Consider the following 14659-nt stretch of genomic DNA (forward strand, 5'->3'; position numbering starts at 1 on the left):
ATAATAACTCATAAACATGTGAAGCTTTTAAATGTTCGTGACAGTTACACCTTTTACAAGGCTGAGCAGTAAAGTAAAAGTAGATTTCTGTTTGCACATAATGTTGACATAATGATTACAGTATGCACTGTGTGATCGCCACAGGCCAGGCCGTGTTTTCTTGTTCTCTGTCTCATTCAGGTACCTGCTAGGTGGAGCTGACCTGATTTTGGATGAACATACATGAGCAGGTCAGGCTCAGGTGCACTATAAAGAAACCCTTTCAGGACTTTTCACAGGCCTTTCTCTGCTCCTCTCTTTTTCATGGATGATGCTTGCTACTAACCATTTGCACTTTTCCTTGGGTATATTTTTAGGTCACTGCAGAGTGACCACCTAAATACAGCTAAGCCTGAATAAAGATTAATTTTCTGTTAATATATGCAGTACAAAACAAAACTTTTTATCTTCACATTCTTGCAGAGGTCCACCTGTGGTCGTAACTAATGATGGAGAGTCAGAGGTGGGAGAGTGTGTGTGGAAGAAAGAGAGCGGCTTCTCTCTGTCTTCCTCTTTTACAAAGAAGAACAAAGAAAATGAAGGAGTGGAGGTAGAGGAGGAGAATGTGGGGAGATAAAGGATAAAGATTAAGAATAATTAGTCTCTGACTGCTCAGCTCACTGTCATAGTTCAGTGTGTTTGGCCCAGAGTCTTAAGATTTTTGGTGGCTCGTGATTTTTTCTTTTGGATTTAAGAGTTCTCTTAAGTCCTTTAAATATTATAGTGATTTTGAGTTTTCTTTTCTATGATCATCAGATGATCTTAGTTTCCTTTCATGTCCTGTCTGTCCTATCCCGTCTCTGTGTTTGAAGTCTCCTGTATGAAGGAAGTCCTGTCTCTGTTTGTTTTGCTTTCTGTCCTTGTGGCAGGTCAAGTGCCTGATTGAAGGTAGCTAAAAGCATCTTCAGGTCTGATAGCATAGGGATGTTCAGCTGCTACAGTTTTTGCCTTGCAGTTAGAGGTTTCTTATTCTGAAGGTGGCTCCTTTAACATACTTTAGGGCCCTTTCATAGATGAGTAAAAGTTTATTACAGTAAGATTTAACTATCAAAAGCAAGTGGAATAACAACCAGCATCCAGTGTGCCCAAGTGAAGAAAAATAAGTTATGCAGGTCAGTTTGTGTTGCTCAGAAGCAGTTTGCACAAAGTTGCTTATGTTGTTTTTCCTAACTTTTCCCCCATGTTCTTTTATGTGATGTTTCAGTGTTAGTCATTGACTTCCCATTTTATTTGATGGTCATTTGTCTCTTATGCTTTGTATTTAGTTTCACTTCCTGCGTCATTAATTCTGATGAGTCTCACCTGTGTGTTCAGTCGTTCCCTATTCCCCTGATTAGCTCTAATGTGTATAAATTTGTATGAAAAGCACAACATGTATTAGTATAAATAATTTCAGTTATTGTGACCTTGTCTGTTTTTCAGTCGGGATTTTGTTTGTTGCTTTTCTTCTGAATTTTTATGGTGTTCTTGCTGGACTGTCACGGGTTGCTCTGAGGATCCACACGCAGGACTCCGGGGTTGTGATTTAACAGAGAAAGTTTTATTTATAGGCAGTGCGGAAATTGTGTTATTTACAAGACGTGAGGGGCAGGATTCCATGAAAAAAGGGAAATCCCACACATGTCCACGCCGACCTCTCTCCACACTCCACACGGGGAAACACGGGGATGGGTCTGGGGAATCTAGAGACACAGAAACACACTTTAACGTCTGATATGTCGGCACAGGAACAATGAGTGAACAATGAACTCACCCAAAACTCTGGCTGATTGGGACCCACACCCAGTTTCACACCTTGGCTCAGGCGATTAGAGGATCATCAGGGGGTCCTTTTGTCCCTCTGTGGGGGGAAACTCCCACTAGGTTTATATCTGGGACTCTCCACCATTTGACCTTAGAACTGAAGAAGCTTCTCGGATGAGAGGTGAAACGTCTTCAAGCAACTTAAAGAAGTCCAGACGCTTTTCTTTACAAGCTCCTTTGACTACGATGACCTGGATGACTGAGAACCTTCACAGACATAATAAACACAAAGTTTTGGTTCCATAACATTTTTCTATCATTGCTTTATTATGGATTAGGTGCAAGAGTTGTTAAAATGTATAATTAAATAATAGATGAATTCAATAGCAAATTGTGCCTCATTCTCAGATGGACAGCAAGTGGAATGTGATAGATGAGATGAGGAGATGGAAGGAAGAAGAGAGGCAAAGAGTGATTCACAGGCAGAGCTTAGTTTATTTCCCACAGTCTTGTTACCTTATGGTTCCAAGAGCTGTGACCAGTCTTTGTGTTTTATTATTATCTCATAACACTTGTTTAATCAGCTACCCTCTCTCCTGTGGACTGTTTAATCTCTACAGTCTCAGATCAACACAGCCCTGCCCTCCAGCACTATCAGCAGCAAGAGCAGAAGCAACCCCCCAAACAGCAACATTGTACCCATCAGGTAAAAAATAGGCTACATTTGCTTTGCATTGTGCCCACCTGATGACAGTGATATAGTGTGATGCGATTCCATATTAGATTCTTGATGAATGTGGGTTGTTGTTCTTCAGCCTGCTTCTATGAGCCCTTTTTAACTGTGAGCACCCGCCCCTTTAAACATCTCTGCACTGCCCTGACTAAATGTATATATAAACTGTCTCTATGGTTTACAGTCTGAGTCTGACAAGCTGTCAGCTGTTCATTTCTGCTATTTGAATTGTTAAAAGAAACAGAAACTATTCATTTAGCAGATTAACAAAAAGGATAGAGAGGCATCCAGTTATTGACATTTATATTATTTAGTTAAAGGTTTGAACAGAAAACAATTAAACACAGAGCCTCTCCCCGCTTTCTGGAATGAATCACAGCATGAAAACCCTTCCTCTTCTTCCTGCTCTCTAGCTAAGCACCTCCTGTCTGTCCATATCTTTCTGTGTTCCCTCCCCTTTAGATCTACATTATGAAGATGGGTGTAACCAACATGTGTTGGCAGGCCCCATCACATGTTGTTCAGATCAGACGTCAGACCAGTTTCTATAATAAGGAAGTGAAACTTACACAATCACTGACACTGAGAGGAGAAATGGCGCAGAAAGGAGTTCAGCTGGACCGAGAAACCTTCTCTTGTTCGATCTGTTTGGATCTTCTGAAAGATCCGGTGACTCTTCCCTGTGGACACAGCTACTGCATGAACTGTATTAATGGCTTTTGGGATGAAGAGAAAGAGAAGAAAATCTACAGCTGCCCTCAGTGCAGACAGACTTTCACACCGAGGCCTGTCCTGGTGAAAAGCACCATGTTAGCAGTTTTAGTGGAGCAGCTGAAGAAGACTGGACTCCAAGCTGCTCCTGCTGATCACTGCTATGCTGGACCTGAAGATGTGGCCTGTGATGTCTGCACTGGAAGAAAAATGAAAGCCTTCAAGTCCTGTTTATTCTGTCTGGCATCTTACTGTGAGAAACACCTTCAGCCTCATTATGATGCTGCTCCATTAAAGAAACACAAGCTGGTGGAGCCCTCCAAGAAGCTCCAGGAGAACATCTGCTCTCGTCATGATGAGGTGATGAAGATGTTCTGCCGTACTGATCAGCAGATTATCTGTTATCTCTGCTCTGTGGATGAACATAAAGGCCACGACACAGTCTCAGCTGCAGCAGAAAGGACTGAGAGGCAGAGAGAGCTGGAGGTGAGTCGACAAAACATCCAGCAGAGAATCCAGGACAGAGAGAAAGATGTGAAGCTGCTTCAACAGGAGGTGGAGGCCATCAATCAGTCTGCTGATCAAACAGTGGAGCACAGTGAGAAGATCTTCACTGAGCTGATCCATCTCATCCAGAAAAGAAGCTCTGATGTGAAGCAGCAGATCAGATCCCAGCAGGAAACTGAAGTGAGTCGAGTCAAAGAGCTTCAGGAGAAGCTGGAGCAGGAGATCACTGAGCTGAAGAGGAAAGATGCTGAGCTGAAGCAGCTCTCACACACAGAGGATCACATCCAGTTTCTACACAACTACCCCTCACTGTCAGCACTCAGTGAGTCTACAGACTCATCCAGCATCAATATCCGTCCTCTGAGCTACTTTGAGGATGTGACAGCAGCTGTGTCAGAGCTCAGAGATAAACTACAGGACATTCTGAGAGAGGAATGGACAAACATCTCACTGACAGTCACTGAAGTGGATGTTTTACTGTCACAACCAGAGCCAAAGACCAGAGCTGGATTCTTAAAATATTCAAAGGAAATCTCACTGGATCCAAACACAGCAAACAAACAGCTGTTATTATCAGAGGGGAACAGAAAAGTAACATTCATTTATCAACAACAGTCTTATTCTGATCATCCAGACAGATTCACTAACAAGTCTCAGGTCCTGAGTAAAGAGAGTCTGACTGGACGTTGTTACTGGGAGGTGGAGTGGAGAGGGAGCGTTTATGTCGCAGTCGCATACAAGAATATCAGCAGAAAAGGATATGAATGTGTGTTTGGATATAATGACAAATCTTGGTCATTAGATTGTAACAACAACAGTTATAAATTTTGGTACAACAACATCCAAACTCGTGTCTCAGGTCCTCGTTCCTCCAGAGTAGGAGTGTACCTGGATCACAGAGCAGGTATTTTGTCCTTCTACAGCGTCTCTGAAACCATGACTCTCCTCCACAGAGTCCAGACCACATTCACTCAGCCGCTCTATGCTGGACTTTGGGTTGGAGAGACTGCTGAGTTGATTAAAGTGAAATAGACTGAAGTCTTTCATATTGTTGTAAGTTTAAATCTGTATTTTAGTTCCCTTTTAGTTTCTCTCCATCATTATTGTGGTATTTATGTGCTGCACATAAATCAGATGTCAGTCAAACATTATGGGCAGAACCTCGACATCTTCAAGATGTTGTCTTGATGTTTTTACGTTTTATAGGTGGAGCTCTTTCCTGTGTCTGTTCAGCCATGGAGACTATCAATGCTTATGAATATTTTTATTTAAAACAATTTCTCCACATGAAAACATAAACTTCTCTATCTTCTAAATGTTTACTGAATTTTTTAGGTATTTGTATGTTGTTGTTTCTCTTCACTGATCTTAACAGAGAAGTCTACAGACCTTCCTTTATCACACAGATTTTATTCTCATTACTTTGTACATTTATAAAGAAAACAATTAATTACAGAGCAATAAGAAATTTTAAGAAAGTGCACTATATCATAATTTATAGTAAAGTGTATTAAAGCATCGTTAGTTAGTCACTTATTTAGTTTGGAGCTGTATCATCTGACACTGTGGAAACATTTCCTCCAGCTTCAGCACAGAATGTTAAAAACAGAACAGAACTATTAATGAGAACAAACAGTAGGAACACAGTATCAGCAAACATCATGGCTTAAAATGGAGAGTAAAAATAAAAAAAATAATAAAATAAATTAGTAAAAAGGATTTCCTGTTGACATGTTATTGGTCCTTACTTGTCTGCAGCACCTCCAGGATGTTTCTTATATGTTCTGGTTATTTTTGCACCAATTTTAGTTTCTGTCAGTAGGAAGTTCAAGTTCAACTCAGTGTGTTTGTTTGTTTTTTTCAAACTGATACCTGACCTTGAACACCTTTAAAAAAAATACATCTGTCAATAAAGCGATGATATAAAATGCTTATATTAGTACTGAAAAACCCTGCATACCCACTTTACAAATATAAATAATTATATAAATCCACAGCTGAACTGGAGGAGCAGCTGATCTAGTTCACTCATGTGTTTCTGGACTAAGAGTTGGAGCAAATACCTTATGATTCAGTGATGTTTGTTTTTGTTAAATATTTTGTAGATCCAAGAGTGAGTTTGACTCATGATGATGATGTTCAATTAAACAAAGTTGGTCACAAATTCTTCAAAGCTGTTTATTAAGAATATATTCACTTGGACTCATCAGAGAGGCTTGTGATCCAAGGGAGCCATCAACTGGACAATTACTGACATGACAACAAAAAAGCTAAGTACAGAGGGGGGAACAGAGGTGAAAATACTTGCTTTAAAGGATTGTAATGTTTCCTTTTAAAATAAGTCTCTAAGGTCAGACAAAGGGACAGAAACTCATAGCATTCGACCAGCCCAATGACAAAACTATAAGTTGTGTTTTAACATCTACTTTTTCATCTATTTCGTACGGAGCCCCGCAGGGGACATGGGAGAAAAAAAATTAAGACGGACTTTTGCGAGATCTCGCAAAACAAACTCGGGAAAAGTTGAATTATCGCAAAAGTTGAATTCCAAAAATGGCGGCAGCTACTTAGTTGTAATATTCCTCTTTCTGGGTCACAAAATACACTTTTAAGATATTTTGAGGCGTGAATGTAGTTGTGTAAACGCCTGCTCGGTTTACAAGACATCAAAAGTGCTCCGACGTTTTCGGAGATCTGACACCCACCATCTCGAAGCTAACGGGAGGTCGAGACCTACAGCCGGGAGGAACACCGCTGTCCCGGCACATCGTCCCTCAACCTCCCGGTCGGCCTCGAGCTGGCGGCCTCCGAAGAATGCGGCTAAAACTTTTGCGAGATCCCGAGTTTGTTTTGCGAGATCTCGCAAAAATCCGTCTTAATTTTTTTCTCCCATGTCCCCTGCGGGGCTCCGTAATTTCGCAGTCACAGTCAAAGTATAAACATTGGCACGCTTTGTCTTGTGATTCTGCTGCTAAAAAATTACCATGTGCAAAGTACCGGACTTTAAGGCTTTGACTTGATGCCAATGGCCTGAGGAGGACAGTATTACCCTTGGACATGTGTAGTCTGCCGTCTATTCAATAGAAGAACAAGAAGCGCGGAAATGGCACAACTCGTATCGCACAACTGTCTTCAGTTTCTGGGAGAGTTTAACAATGAGAGACTGATGATGCAGAAGAAATCTCCGTGGTTAAAAACATTAAAAACAGTCGTCCAGGATGATGAAATCAGCCATTGGCTCAGACTGCTGTATATCAGCCGGAGACCCGAGATTAAGTCACGCAGCAGGTATGTAAAACTGTGATGTTCTCAATGAACTAACACAGGAATGATCTGAGCTCAGTCTGTAAGCTAACAGGCTAAAATCAGAGAGCAGCTAATCAAACAAGTGCGTCCCTTTTTTTAAAGGTCAACTTTTAACAATAGACATTCATGAGACACATCAAAATCAAACAGGGAGGGAAAGCTTCGGTTTTCTGCACTGTGCCACAGTTCGCTGTCTGCTTCGGTTCACGATGCCTCACTCCGGGGCTACAGACAGTTCTCTGCCGCCTGTGGTGCTCCTCACCTCCGTCTGCACCCACAGACTTCCCGAGGTGGAGGCAGGCCGGCAGGGACTTTGAGAGATGGGCTTTACTTTCAAAAATACCTCTTAATCAGGGTCTAACTCACTAAAAGATGGCCATATGTCTCTCTCCAACTTAATCTCTTTTAAGTAATTGTTTTTCATTGAAATGAAATTAATTGTTCAATAAAATTATTACATTTATAATTTAATTAAAGTTAAATTAATCAAGGTGATTTTGACTTTGCTAGTTAACAGGAAGAGAAACAAACTTACACAGGATAAAATTAAATTTGGACCCAGCAGAAAAAGTCAGATCACAGACAAACAGAAACATTCCTCTTTGGCTAAAATAAAATGCAGATTATTGCTCATCTGCAGTTTTAATCATGGTGAATAATAATTAATGATTCAGCCAAGTAAGATTCTTCTGTGTGGAGGTTTTTCCCCTGTCAAAAGGCATTGACCTTTACCTTCATCTAAACATGGAATTTAAGTCATGTAGTTGCCGTTGTTTGTTTTTAAAGAGGTCATAATATCTTTGTGATAGTAGAAATTTATCTTCAAAGTAAAAGTTATAAAGTGAATTAATAAGACTTTCCAAAAAAGAGAGTGAGTCACATGGTGCTTCTGAAACATTTGTACAAACCTCTCTCACAGTCCTGCTGATTGAGGCTGCACCTTTACCTGTCTAATCTTTTTCTTTTTACTTTGTTCCTCAAGTCCCACATCAACATGAAGTGTAAGGAGGAGGAAGATCTGGCTGGCCAGCAGGTCTGCAACCAGGAGAGGAACTTCAATCTGGACCAGGAGGACACAGAGCCTCCACAGATCAAAGAGGAACAGGAGGAACTCTGCATCAGTCAAGAGGGAGAACAGCTTGTAGTGAAACACGAGGATGAAGGCATCGTCGTCTGGGCCGGGGAAGAGCAGCTCAGACAGCTGCATAACATCTGGAAACCTGAGAAAGATTTACAGACCACCGGTAAAACTGTAATCGCTTTTCTGAAGTGTTAACATTAATATTAAACCTACAGTTTGTATCAGTCAGATCTATTTAATGCGTATTTGTGAAAACATGACAGGGAGTTTTAAATGGACTGGTTCTTATAAAGCGCTTTTCTACTCAATCTTGAGCACTCAAAGCGCTTTACAAAACTTGTGCATTCACCCATTCGCACAAGCACATTTTTCTTAGCCAACATTCAGACACACATTCCACAAATCAAAGAGCAACTTGAGGCAACTTGGAGTTAGTATCTTGCCCAAGGATATTTGAAATGCAGACTAGGTGAAGCCGGGAATCCAACCGATCAGTAGATGATCTGCTCTACCGCCTGAGCCACAGCCACCCCTAATAGTGAAGATTATTTTGAAAAATATCAAGATGTAGATCAGTTTCTAGATCAACTCCAAAATAGATCATCAGTCAGTCAGAAATAAGTGAGTTCTTTTTTGTTTTAAAGGGTTTTTTTTACTCTTAATGTTGCTGAAAAATGTGAGAACTCAAGTTCTCATTTGCATCAGAGTGCACAAATATCTTCATTTTTACACACTTTTAATTTCACCTGCAAATGTGAGCAACATGCCCTCATTACAGACTTTAACTAAAACTTTATTTTATCTTCTCAGAAGTGTTTTTCTATAATTACCTTTTTTTATTGTTCGTTTAGACCTCCACCAGCAAACTACCTGTAAGGAGGAGGAGTTTGTCGCCAATCAGCAGGAGAGGAACTCAAGTCTGGACCAGGAGGACCCAGATCCTCCACAGATTAAAGAGGAACAGGAGGAACTGCTGGAGGAGATTGTACTGAAGCAGGAGATCAATAGTTTTATGGTGACTTCTAGTTTTGAGGAAAGTGACCTCAGTGAATCAGAACCAAACGATGACCAGCTCCTTGCTCTTCACTTTCCTGAACCAGAGCTTGAGGAACAGGAAGAAAACCAGCATGTGGACTCGGGATCAACTAGAAATGCGGAGCTGAAGAAAAGGAGACGTCACAAAAACAGAACAGATAAGTCTCGAAGTGAAACTGATACAAGTAAAAAATCTGTAAGCTGTGACACTTGTGGAAAAACTTTTCAGTGTAAATCCAACCTGACGAGACACATGAGAGTTCACACAAGTGAGAAGCCACATTCTTGTAGCACCTGTGGGAAAAGATTCATTTGGAAATCAGGATTGGAAACTCACGTAAGGATCCACACAGGCGAGAAACCGTATTTTTGCATCACCTGTGGGAAAAGATTTAATAAGAAATCCGGACTAGAAAGTCACGTGACAATCCACACAGGTGAGAAACCGTATTTCTGTAGCACCTGCGGGAAAAGATTTGGTAAGAAATCAGGACTAGAAACTCATTTGAGAATCCACACCGGTGAGAAACCGTATTCTTGCAACGTCTGTAGGAAAGAGTTTAGAGACTTGTCGACTATGAAAAGTCACAGAAGGGTCCACACAGGGGAGAAACCATATATTTGTAGCTCCTGTGGGGAAAGATTCAGTTGGAAATCAGGACTGAATTTTCATCTAAGGATCCACCCGAGTGACAAACCAAATCACTGCAGCACCCGAGGTAGAAAATGACCTCATGCTCCAAGTCATGGTACATTTTCTGTCCACAGCAGTGAAGAGCACTCTATGTTGTTTATTCCAGCCCTGACTTTATGTTTCTCTAAGTTTGATTTTTTTTATTGGTCTTTAAAGGTGACACAAATATTTATTGAACAAAGATGCTCTTTTAATATTTACCACAGAAACTTGTATTTCTTCTTCAGTGTAGAAGAAAACAAACATGAAAATGAGGTTTTTCATCACTTGTTTCTTGATGTGATTCCTCTTTATCAGCCAATAAATAAGTTTTAATACACAGAAATAAAGTTTTTTATAAAAAAAAAAGGTTCAAGACAAGTATAGCATTTTTATTTAAATATGTTTTCTTTGTGATTTTTAAGGAAGGTGCTTCAGTATGGCTTTGTCCTGGTTTAGATTCTTGTCCTGTTTCTTCACAGCCTGGGTAATGTGTTACGAGATTTGATTAAAATTTCTTTTGACTAATTTTGTCTATATCCCTGCAATATAAAAGCAGTCACGATTGCCATATTGGCTCATGATAAGTATTTATGTCATAAATGCAAGTAAACCCATTGTTTGCTAACTCTGTGTGTGCAGTTTGCTTCATAAGTACAGAACTTAAACTTAAACTTATCCATCACAGATGTAGATACGAAAATATAATATAATAAATAGAATATCATATATGAAAATATTCCCATATGGTCTAGCGGTTAGGATTCCTGGTTTTCACCCAGGTGGCCCGGGTTCGACTCCCGGTATGGGAACCTTGTTTTTCAGCTTCAAATACCTCGGAGTTCACATCACGCAGGACCTGTCATGGTCCTGTCACATCAACACCGTGGTGAAAAAGGCCCGTCAGCGTCTCTACCACCTCAGACGCTTGAGAGACTTCCAACTGCCCCCCAAGGTGCTCAGGAACTTTTACTCCTGCACCATAGAGAGCATCCTGACGGGAAACATCTTAACCTGGTTCGGGAACAGCACCATGCAGGACAGACGAGCTCTACAGAGGGTTGTGCGTTCAGCTGAGCGCACCATCCGCTCCAAGCTCCCTGACCTGCACTCAATCTACAGCAGGCGGTGCTGGACCAAGGCCAGGAAGATCGTGAAGGACCTCAGACATCCCAACAACGGACTGTTCTCTCTGTTGAGGTCAGGAAAGCGATTCCGCTCCCTGAAGACCAACACAGAGAGACTGAGGAGGAGCTTCTTCCCGCAGGCGATACAGTCTCTCAATCACACCACCACACAGTACTGACCCACACATATAGTTCTTACACACACTGGACATTCTGGACTTTGTTTACACTTCATCACTTAAACCACTTCAAGCATATTTGCACTGCACAAGACACTTACACATGTGGATTGCACAACACTGGACATTATATTCCTCATTTCCAGTTAATACTTGTACAGCTGCTGTTATTGTGTATATATATATATATATATATTTATATTTATTCATACATTCTTATATATTTCTATACTGTGTATTTTGTTGTACAGTTATTTTATTTTCAACTTTAATTTATATATTTTATCTTATTCTTTCCCAGTTAAATTTACCCTTCATTCTAATTTGTGTTGTACAGTTATCTCATTCTTAACTTAATTTTTATATTTTATTTTATTTTATTCCTTCCTGGTTAAATTTACCCTTTTTTATTTTCATATTTATTTCCTATCTTATTCATAGCCTTTTCTTTTTTTCTTTAGGTCACGAGCAGTTGTCTAAGCATTTCACTGCATATCGTACTGTGTATGACTGTGTATGTGACAAATAAAAATTTGAATTTGAATTTGAAATTGGATCAACAGGGAACCATAAATTCTACATTTGGATTTCTGATTATTATTTCTGCCTGATTTTCATTATATCGACCTGAGTAGGGCAGCAACAGATGTGAAGAAGAAGATGAAGAAAAAAAGAAGAGAGCAGAAATGAAATTCTAGGTCAGGGGTCGGCAACCTGCGGCTCTTTAGTCCTTACAGTGCGGCTCCGCGTGGTTTGGGAAAATAAATTACTATTAGCTGAAGTGTATTTTATTTATGTTCGTTTTTTTTTAACTTGTAGTTCTAAATTGGAAGATTATTGTGATATTAAAATATTAAAATAAAATTATATTTTATTATTTTTTCATCGCTCAAAATAAGCGTCACACTCGTAGAAGCCGGTGTACCTGCCGAAACGCCGTGCATTTATCGAGACTTTCAACCCCAGGTAGGCCAATTATGGATCTTCGGATCCACATTATGTCAGCAGCTCCACCGTGAACTATGTTAAAACAAACACCGCTCACGCCTCACAGACGACAGCTTACAGTCCTGCGTAAAGATGAAAGCCCCGATTTGCAGACGCTGTGCGCAGAGGTTCGGGACCATAAATCTTATTGTAAACATATCACGGCAGACCCGACGATGTTTGCATGAACATGCTTTTCAGCATCTCTTTATTGACCACTTTTCACACACGGTTGCTGTACGCATACAGCCGGCTGTAGCTTTTCAGCTCACAGCCCGACACACACCAACACAACAGCAGAGAGAGCACAGACGTTAAGGCGGCGAGGCGTGATTGCGGGTGCCGCTCAGGTGCGTCCGCCTCCCCTGCAGCGGTGCTGCAGACCACGCCCCGCCACACACATTAACCTGGTAAAATACATATTTAGGCAGAATTTTTCATCTTTTAGCAGCATAGAGCTTTTTTTCCAATTATTTTTTTAAAAGTCAGGTCAAGGCTCCAAAAGCCCAAAGGAGATATAAGGCTGGCGGCTCACAGCAGTTTTTATTTGCTGGATCATTTTAGTTCAGCTTTCCTTTTGTTATATTTCTTTAAGAGTTCAAAATGCGTTAATTACATAAATAAAATGTAATTTTCTTTGTAGCACTTCATGGATTTCATAAGCAACACACCTTAGTTGTTCACACAAAGCATAAAGGTAAAAAACAATATATACAGTGTTATCTTCATTGTAGATGTCAGAAAGTATTTGCGGCTCCCAGAGTTTTCTTTTGCGTGGAAACCGGCTCCAAATGTCTCTTTGGGTCTTAAAGGTTGCTGACCGCTGTTCTAGGGTCACTTTTAAACTGTAATGAACTCTTAGCTGGAAGACTTTGGTTTGGTGATGTGTTAGAGGGATAATTCAGTGGTTGAAGCAACAGTGGACTGACTGCTGTGGAAGAAATCCTCCAAGAGAAGATGTGATCGACCTCTTTGAGGAGATCAGCCATCAGCTCAGAGTGCTGGATATCAATGCAAACCCAAGATAAAGTCATACAGAACAGGTGTGTAAACCAGTGTTGGTCTCAGTGAAATAACACAGGAATACGACTCATGATCACATCAGATCAGAGCTCAGCTAGTGGGCTAACAGAATAAAATCAAGGAGTGCTTCTCATTTTCTTTCTGTTTAATTCTGATTATTCTTAGTTTTTGTTCAGTTAGTTCAAACTAAACTCCCATTGGATACCAGGTGTTCATTTAAAAAAGCTGCAGGTTCAAATGTAATAGCAACATTTTTAAAAATGTTTCTCTGCATCATCATTGCTTTTATTCAAATCAGCCATAACTCATATTTAATTTGATGTAGATTTCCCCTCATTTGCATATTGTCTGACCTGCTGTCTACTATTGCATTTTTTTTATCCTTGCACTCACAAAAGATGCAGTGAAGCAGCCGAATGTCAAGATTTTAATGTCATTTAATTCAAAATTTATTGTAGTACTTTGATTAAACCGAATCAAAAATCTTGTGATTATTTCCAACTCCACATTTTTATTCCTGGACTCTAACTCCAAAATAAAAACAGCTTTGCATGATTAACATAAAAACAATCACATTAAAATAATTTCCTTATTTATTTTGATCTGCAACCCATTACTACATCTTCTGTATCGAACAAACCATTTCAGCTCCTCTTGCTTTCAGTCCACTTTTAAGCTAACTATCTTCTGATTGACTGCTCCTTAAAAACAGAAGGTTTAATTAGCACCTGGGGAGGGTTTCTATTTTTCATAATTACTGCTTATTCCATAGTTCTTCCCCCTGTCCTTCTGTATTCTCTGTGACAATTTTGTGTCCCTGTGTCCCGTGGTTAATTACTTTATTTTGAAAGTCCTTCGTCAGTATCAGGTGGACACTATTCAGCTGTTCCCCAGGTGTGTCCTCCCTCTTGCGTTTATATTGTCTGTTTCACCCATTATTTCTTGTCATGTCATCGTCTTATTACTGATTTGACAAATTAATTTCTACTATATATCACATCACAACTGTGCAACCAACATGAGAGTGGAGGGTTACAAATTTGCTGGTTGGCTAGTAAGTAAAGTTGAATTATATAGCACTTTTTAAGACTATAACCTGTCACAATGTGCTTTACAAAGAATAATCAAGTTGCAGAACTTAGCTGGATTTTTTTGTAGTCATGGCCAAATGAAGCTTTCTGAAGTTAGTATTGAAAACTGTTCATAACTCGAAGCTTTTCAACACAGTCCTCTTTAACGGCATCTGGTGGCCAAAAACTTGAATCTACAACGTAGGATTAACTGCTTCATTATGTTTGATGTCATGTGACAGTTCTGTCTGATATCGGGCTGATATGCCATGGTGTTTTTCCTTTTGCTTGTGACTTCTTGATGTTTTATATTAATTAAAATAAAAAATACTTCATATGTAACAATGTGCAACACAATCTTATAATAGGTTGGGAGTAATGCTTGTGGTGTGAGGTCCCTGCTGCCACCTGATTATATAATTAACCAGTGGACAGGTACGTTTAT

The 14659-nt window shown here is 39.9% G+C and overlaps 3 protein-coding genes and 1 non-coding gene across 5 annotated transcripts in view; all 4 read left to right on the plus strand.

The window, feature by feature from the left end:
• LOC146497066 (tripartite motif-containing protein 16-like) overlaps positions 1-14659 on the plus strand; it is a 112049-nt gene that overhangs the window by 2855 nt on the left and 94535 nt on the right. The gene's annotated exons all lie outside the window — the stretch shown is intronic.
• Positions 1647-6484, plus strand: LOC146497067 (tripartite motif-containing protein 16-like). 2 transcript variants are annotated; one of them, XM_085140711.1, is made up of 2 exons: positions 1647-3913; positions 4609-6484. In XM_085140711.1, exons 1-2 carry the CDS (start codon positions 2987-2989, stop codon positions 4663-4665), a joined length of 984 nt encoding a protein of 327 aa, XP_084996837.1. In that variant the 5' UTR covers positions 1647-2986; the 3' UTR covers positions 4666-6484. The 2 variants fall into 2 exon arrangements, with proteins under 2 accessions (XP_084996837.1, XP_084996836.1); XM_085140710.1 differs by having other exon boundaries at positions 1657-2488; positions 2978-6480.
• On the plus strand, positions 6560-10401 carry LOC146497068 (uncharacterized). The gene is made up of 3 exons (XM_085140890.1): positions 6560-7021; positions 8022-8283; positions 8972-10401. Exons 2-3 carry the CDS (start codon positions 8034-8036, stop codon positions 9883-9885), a joined length of 1164 nt encoding a protein of 387 aa, XP_084997016.1. The 5' UTR covers positions 6560-7021; positions 8022-8033; the 3' UTR covers positions 9886-10401.
• Positions 10569-10640, plus strand: trnae-uuc (transfer RNA glutamic acid (anticodon UUC)). The gene has a single exon. It is a non-coding gene; the product is annotated as a tRNA-Glu (tRNA).

The sequence above is a fragment of the Neolamprologus multifasciatus genome, chromosome 18, assembly GCF_963576455.1.
Source record: "Neolamprologus multifasciatus chromosome 18, fNeoMul1.2, whole genome shotgun sequence".
Classification (NCBI taxonomy): Eukaryota; Metazoa; Chordata; class Actinopteri; order Cichliformes; family Cichlidae; genus Neolamprologus; species Neolamprologus multifasciatus.

Bases quoted from the DNA above. Each gene is read 5' to 3' on its own strand.
- LOC146497067 (XM_085140710.1), top strand. From the start codon at position 2,987: ATGAAGATGGGTGTAACCAACATGTGTTGGCAGGCCCCATCACATGTT.
- LOC146497068 (XM_085140890.1), top strand. From the start codon at position 8,034: ATGAAGTGTAAGGAGGAGGAAGATCTGGCTGGCCAGCAGGTCTGCAAC. The intron at 8,284-8,971 runs GTAAAACTGTAA...TTGTTCGTTTAG, and splicing joins GAAAGATTTACAGACCACCG to ACCTCCACCAGCAAACTACC.